This window comes from Astatotilapia calliptera, chromosome 6 (genome assembly GCF_964374335.1).
Source record: "Astatotilapia calliptera chromosome 6, fAstCal68.1, whole genome shotgun sequence".
NCBI lineage: Eukaryota > Metazoa > Chordata > Actinopteri > Cichliformes > Cichlidae > Astatotilapia > Astatotilapia calliptera.
The window spans coordinates 26,599,933-26,607,110 of NC_137427.1; the positions used below are offsets into that span (position 1 = coordinate 26,599,933).

The following is a 7,178-nucleotide window of genomic DNA, read 5'->3' on the forward strand; positions in this document are numbered from 1 at the left end:
CCAAGCGGCAAAAGAAAAAATAGTTTCATGCAGATTTGTAAGTCAAGTTCAGAGAAAGCCTCCTTCCCTCCAGCTTTTTGGACTGCAAAGTCATAAAAATGTCCAAATGTTTTTCTTTCTCAAACTACCCATAAAATCATTAGTTGTCATTAATCTCTGGCTCTCTTCCACAGCATGCCTTTTGTCCTGTCATTCTCCCCTCATTCCAACTAGGTCGCGGCAGATGACCGCCCCTCCCTAAGCCTGGTTCTGCTGGAGGTTTCTTCCTGTTAAAAGGGAGTTTTTCTTTCCCACTGTTGCCAAAGTGTTTGCTCATAGGGGGTCATATGATTGTTGGGAGTTTCTCTGTTGTATTATTGCAGGGTCTACTTTACAATATAAAGCGCCTTGAGGTGACTGTTGTTGTGATTTGGCGCTGTATACGTAGAATTGAACTGAGCTGAATTAAAACATAATTTGACTGTCTCGCAAACTGTTGATGCTCATACTTTGCCCCATGGAGAGATCAAATGCGCTTACAGTTGAGCTGCGATTCTGGAGCAGTTTTTGAACCCGCTTTCATTATCTCAAGTGGCGAGCCACTTGTTCCGCCTGAGAGCTACAGTACAGTGTGTGACATTTAGTAAATCCTGAAGGCTTCTACCTTTTGTTGTATGCATTTAAACAACACATTAAAGCCGGAATGTTCCTCGTGGAACCTGTCACATTTCCCAGGTAAAGCAGATGAATAAATAAAACGCTGCTTTTGGTGACTGAAACACATCCCCCCCCCCACCCCCCACTCTCGTTTTTGTGTGTGTGATTTGCTGTTGCCTTGAGTTAGATCCTGATCTCTTTGTAGACCCTCTCCCAACAAGCATTGACCTTCTGCTCCAGCATGTAAAGAGCTCCACGAGATCAGAAAAGGTAGGGGGAAGCTGTGAATAAAGGCATCACCACTGCGAGCAGTCGAGAGACTTCATCCACTTCACTCCACACTTCTCTCCCTCTCCTCTCTGCCTCTGCCTCACAGTCGAGCTTTATCTCTGTGTTCAGTCTAGGAGCGGAGATACCTTGTTGGCGGCACAAAGGAGCGGTTCTGTAATAAAAACAGCTGTCTCTGGTGGTCTTGGTGTAATTGGGATTGTTAACGTGGAGAGCTCCTGAGGGAGGCTGAGAAGAGTATGTCTTTGTGTAAAAGCACACAGACACCTCTGCAGCACTCCTTGATTCGAATGTAAGTAAGAGAGTGAGGAGGAGGAGGAGGAGGAGGAGGGGAGAAAAAAAGCAAACAAGTCACCTGAGTTATATCAAGCCTTGCTGCATGTGCTCCCTGTTTTACTTTTTGGCTTTACTTTTATTTTTAGATGGAGCAGATTTATTTATATATGTATGTAGCAAAGATCCTTGAAGTGCTAGAAATCTTTTTTTCTTTTTTCTTTTTTTGCACAATTACACTGAGGCTATATGTTTTTAAAGGCAAGGTATGTGCAACTTAAACAACTATGTGTTTTTTCCCCTAATAGCAACATTGCCTCAAATTACTGTATCAGTGTGATGATATAAATGGAGGGAAAACTATTTAAAACTGGAGGAGCATTTGGCTAACTATATGAAAATGTTGAAAAAACTCATATTTACACATCAAAATATTTTCACAGTGTAAAAATAAAATTGAAAAAATCAGAAATGCTATTCTGATTAATGCATTTTATTTTCTTTAATAAAATATTGTCGTGAGTTAGATGTAATAATTTATTTATTGTTGATGAATGATTAAAGATAAAAATTGAAATGCTGCACATAATGTGTTGTTTATAATTAAAAATTCTATAAATAAAAAAAAGCAAAACAGTAATACGTTAAACCAATACAGTAAAACAAATATAACAGCTTTAAAAAGAAAAGGGGGGAAATATGTGGAATCGCAGCTTAATTGTGTTTCTGTTTGCCATGACAGACCCTTCAAAGGTAATTCTGTTAAACATTCTGACACTGTGTCCTCCCTCAAACGTGAGAAAGCTGTTGGCAAAGGAAGTAAAAGCCTTAGGTATGTGAACACACTCGCGAAAGTGTTGAAAGTGCACTTCAAAGTCAATTGCTTGGGAGAAGCTGGGGCTGATTTATTTGACTTAAGATATACTTTTTTGTGTGTTTCATTGTGGATGAAATTTTCATACACCGATTTAGAGGTGGTGAAATATAAATGATTTCTTTAAAGTTTCATCATAAATCAGTCTGTCGGTGTATGTGAGCAGACACTGATTGCTCCTTGATGTCTCCCGAGCCTGATCTCTGTCTCCCGAAGTCTGGAGGTGGCTCCAGCAGCGCCTGTTGTCCCGCTGGGGAACAACATATTTCTGCAGCTGGATGGCTCTCTTGCAGTGTGCAGCAACACCAACAGGCTTGTTGTGGCAGCCATGGGGACATATTAAACGTATGTGCGCATTAGAAAAAAAAAACAGCGAACATGGCATCGAGTCGCTTGCAAAGACACACGCTGTATTCAGGAAAGCGCGTTTTTAATCGCGGCTGTAATATCTGTATTTTTAAAAAATGAAGTTGCAGACACAAAGCAGAGCGGCGAGATGTAGACTTTAATTATAAGAATGAGAACAGACTTAATGTTCTTTGAAAAAGGAAGTGATTAAATGTGGAATCCCGAACATTTGATATTAGTAACACATTTAAGGAGATGAGTGATCTTTTCAAACACATCATCGCCTTACACCTGTCACAAGAAGTGTGACAGGTGTAAGGCCGAGTGTCTCTGTCTATCTCTGTCTAAACACAGATTTTTATATATATATATATATATATATATATATATATATATATATATATATATATATATATATATATATATACATATATATATATATATATATATATATATATATATATATATATAACGATTGAATATTTCCACTCTCCTTTAGCTTAGGCTACTTGGAAAACAATTAGCTGTTTCTATAGACGGAGCCATATTAAATAAATTAGGCACCCCTTGTTAATTACAACGTGATTAAACGTTTTAATTACGTTACCGATAATGTGGCGTAATTAGCAAAGAGATAAGATAATAGGCTGCTATGACAAGTGTGTGGATTTACAATTTAACGGTGTTCATTACTTTAAAAGGAAAAATCCACTTTTATTGTCATTCATTAACGTGCAGCCTTTACGCATAGATTCCAACGTAGAGGAATAACAAAAAAAATTCATTAGGTACAATTCGTGATTCTTCAGGTATTTTCTTTTTTTTCAAGATTACAAAATATGGTTATATATTTAGTATAATTTCATATGATTTTTACTTTGGATGCTAAGATAGTAATCGAGTCACTTGCCATTCCTGTTTCAAAACTCTGTGCAACCTTTAGTTATCGTAGTAATCAGTTTTTTCCCCTTTACTATAGCGGAAAAACTTGTGTAAAGGGGAGCTGTCCCTGTCCGTCGTGATAATTTACTCCCATTGCTCCCTCCGCGTTCAATATTTCCATGTAATTTTTTAAATTCAAGATTTTAAAAATATATAAATATTTTCTGTTACAACAAACCGGGATTCCGACTTTTATTGGACACGGTGTTGGTAACGAGGTGTTGGTGGTGTTGGTGATGAAGTAGATTCATTTGAAATAAATGCCTTGTTGCAGACTGCCCATGCGCAGAGTCCCCAGCGGCGGCGGCTGTGGTGGTGGTGGTGGTGGTGGTGTGGCTAATGAAGAATAATAAATCATGAAAGGGTTTTTTTTTTTCAGGTGCGCTCAAAAGGGTGTGTGTGTGTGTGCGAGTGTGTGAGTGAGTGAGACACTGAGAGCGCTGTAGAGAGAGAAGGGAGAGGGTGTGTGTGCGCGTGTGTGTAAGAGAGAGAGAGAGAGAGAGAGAGAGAGAGGCGGAGAGAGACTCAGTCTGCCCTTCGCCTCAGAGCAGAGGCAGTTCGGGTCCCCGCAGCATTCAACGTAGTCGAAGAGGTACAATACAGAGACTGTCATCGCCATTACTTCTCACTTACGGTCATATCAAGACGGAAACTTTTGAGGGGAAAAAATAAACAGGTCAACGAGAACGGCAACAGTTTTCAAACTTGAAGTATTTTTGGAAATCCTAAGAGACGGAGAGAAACTTTTTTTTCTTGCTGGCGTCGTTGATGAGGAGCTCTGCCAAAAATAATCCAAGGCACACAACAACAACAACAAAGAAAACATATTGTGTAGTTGTGAAGGTGGGGGGCAAGCTGAAGGAGAAAAGGCACAAAGTGTTTTTGAACCATTACGCCACAAGTCCACAACGGGAAGAGGTATCATCGGCGCTCGGCTGCATGGTTTGTTGGCGTCTGTGATATCTCATTCGCCACAAAAAGACGAGACGCCTCTCCGTTACCTCCGCGCGCAATAATAAATAGATGTGATTCAGTGTTGGACGACCGTCTTCAGCCGACACTTTATTCGACAGTGACTTGAGATTCCTGCGAAGCAATTGGGCTTCAACTCCCGACCAGAGGAGGCGGAGTCTTAACTTATTAAAAGGAACTTGCCGAGGCTTGGACGCCCGCAAATATGATGATGATGTCTCTGAACAGCAAGCAGCCTTTTGCCATGGCCCACGCCAGCTTGCCCGAACCCAAGTACTCGTTGCATTCCTCCTCGTCCTCCACTCTGACTTCCAATGCACCTTCGTCCTCCTGCTCATCCTCCCGACACAGCAGCACCATCATCAGCAGCAGCGGCAGCAGCAGCAGCTCGGAGGCGATGCGCAGAGCCTGTCTCCCAACCCCACCGGTATGTATTCTGCATAATCACTGCTTAAAGGCACATTTTGACAGCCCACTTTTTTTTTTCGTTGCTTGATGTTTTTTTCATGTCTGCACAGCAAATCACCCAACACCTCCATATTTTTTTTCCTCCTCTCTGCTCAACTTATGTATTCAGTCGACTTTGCCTTTCGTATTAATTTTTATGACCTGGGATGTTGCATGTGTCTTGTTTTGTGTGCTCCCTCCTTTTTTAGGATTTCTTTTTTTCACATTCTGGAAATGTTTTAAACCGAGGAGTGGAGGGAGAATTCCCTGCTGACAGTTATGTGTGCATTCTATTTGCAATTGCAGAGCAATATATTCGGAGGCTTGGATGAGAGTTTATTGGCCCGGGCTGAAGCTCTAGCGGCGGTGGATATAGTCTCGCAGACCAAGAGCCACCACCACCCACCACATCACAGTCCCTTCAAGCCGGACGCAACCTACCACACCATGAACACGCTCCCCTGCACGTCGTCTTCCTCCTCTTCCTCCTCGGTGCCTATCTCTCATCCATCCGCCCTGGCTGGCCACCATCACCACCACCACCACCATCACCACCAGCCTCACCAGGCACTGGAGGGGGACCTGCTGGATCACATCACCCCTGGACTGGCACTAGGAGCCATGGCAGGACCCGATGGCTCGGTGGTTTCCACGCCTGCGCACCCTGCCCACATGGCGGGCATGAACCACATGCACCAGGCAGCTATCAACATGGCTCATGCCCACGGGCTACCGCCGCACATGGGCATGAACGACGTGGACGCCGATCCAAGGGACTTGGAAGCCTTCGCGGAGAGGTTTAAGCAGAGACGGATCAAACTCGGGGTTACCCAGGCGGATGTAGGGGCAGCTTTAGCCAGTCTGAAGATTCCTGGGGTGGGCTCCCTCAGCCAAAGCACCATCTGCCGATTCGAGTCCCTCACGCTCTCACATAACAACATGATCGCTTTGAAGCCCATCCTGCAAGCGTGGCTAGAAGAAGCCGAGAAATCACACAGGGAGAAACTTAATAAACCCGAGTTGTTCAACGGCGCGGAGAAAAAGAGGAAGCGCACGTCAATAGCCGCACCGGAGAAGAGATCGCTGGAGGCCTATTTTGCCATTCAGCCGCGTCCCTCCTCGGAGAAAATCGCAGCAATCGCAGAAAAGCTGGACCTGAAAAAGAACGTGGTGCGGGTCTGGTTTTGCAACCAGCGACAGAAACAGAAACGAATGAAGTACTCTGCATGCGTCTGAAAAAAAAAACAACCCACCACCCTCAAAAAGACTTGGAACTGTTTAGAGATGATTTGTATCATATTTCCTATCTCACACGTTTTTTTCAATCATCGATGACTTTGTGCTTTGAACTTTGAAAAAAAAATCCTGAAATCGAACAATGACTGACAAAAAAGAAAAAGAGAGAAAAAACTGGAGAGAGAGAGAGAGAGAGAGAGAGAGAGAAAGAAAAAACAGATCCAGTCACGTCTTTTACTCGCTGAGAGGAAGATGTGGAGTCAAGTAAAGCGTCGTTTGACAGAGCAAGTAAGACCACTGTTTCCACACTTACTATGCTTCACCTTTTTAATGCCAACGCAGTATGACTTACAGGACTCTACGCTTTAATTTGTATTTATAATTCATTTCAAATGGTGACTATAGTTTGGGTTAGAACTCCCACCTTCCCCACCCTCAAAGTGAAAATAGCGGGGCCATTTTACTCAAAGCACTTGGTTGGTGAATATTGGTGTTTATATTTTTGGCTTATAGGATAAGCTATATCCCCCCACCCCCCTCCAAGTTCATGACAGTGCAGTCTGACATTTATTCAGGGTCCACGAGGGGGATTAAGAGGACCACACACCACTTGTTCTTTTAAGCTAATATTAGATTACTGCCAAATATCCTTGTGTAAATGAATAACTTCCTTGTCTCTCTCACACACACACACACACTTCATTTTGTGTCTAAATGTGTTATTAATTCCACTTATTTTTGTTACCACATGTGCTCAAAGTCGGGGATCTATTTTTCAAGATACCCTGGGTTTGGATTAAGTTAAGGTTAATATTATTCTAATTATTATTATTATTATTATTATTATTATTATTATTATTATTATGCCTCATGTGGGATTATCAAAACAGGGTGGCTTCTACAGATTTTTTCGCTATTTAAAAGAAAATTTGATTTGTCGCCGGCTACAATAAGTTTACAATCCAGCGTGGGCCGGTGTCTTATGAAGTATTTATTGAGTGAGGTCATGTTTACTTCATTATATATTTATTGGGATTTCCCCCCACCCACCCACCCCCACACTACCACCCCACCCCCTTCTCCTCCTCCTCCTCGTTTTGCTTGAGAAAATCAAATTCTGACAGCAAGTTAAGCGTGTTGTTCTGGTTTAAAGGGAAACGAC

At 42.4% G+C, this 7,178-nt stretch overlaps 1 protein-coding gene across 1 annotated transcript; it reads left to right on the top strand.

The window, feature by feature from the left end:
- The first annotated feature begins 3,894 nt into the window (after nucleotides 1-3,894).
- Nucleotides 3,895-6,215, top strand: pou4f2 (POU class 4 homeobox 2). The gene is made up of 2 exons (XM_026171351.2): nucleotides 3,895-4,760; nucleotides 5,087-6,215. The coding sequence occupies exons 1-2, from the start codon at nucleotides 4,539-4,541 to the stop codon at nucleotides 6,014-6,016; spliced, it is 1,152 nt and encodes a 383-aa protein (XP_026027136.1). The 5' UTR covers nucleotides 3,895-4,538; the 3' UTR covers nucleotides 6,017-6,215.
- Nucleotides 6,216-7,178: the final 963 nt, after the last annotated feature.

Bases quoted from the DNA above. Each gene is read 5' to 3' on its own strand.
- pou4f2 (XM_026171351.2), top strand. From the start codon at position 4,539: ATGATGATGATGTCTCTGAACAGCAAGCAGCCTTTTGCCATGGCCCAC. The intron at 4,761-5,086 runs GTATGTATTCTG...TTGCAATTGCAG, and splicing joins CCTGTCTCCCAACCCCACCG to AGCAATATATTCGGAGGCTT.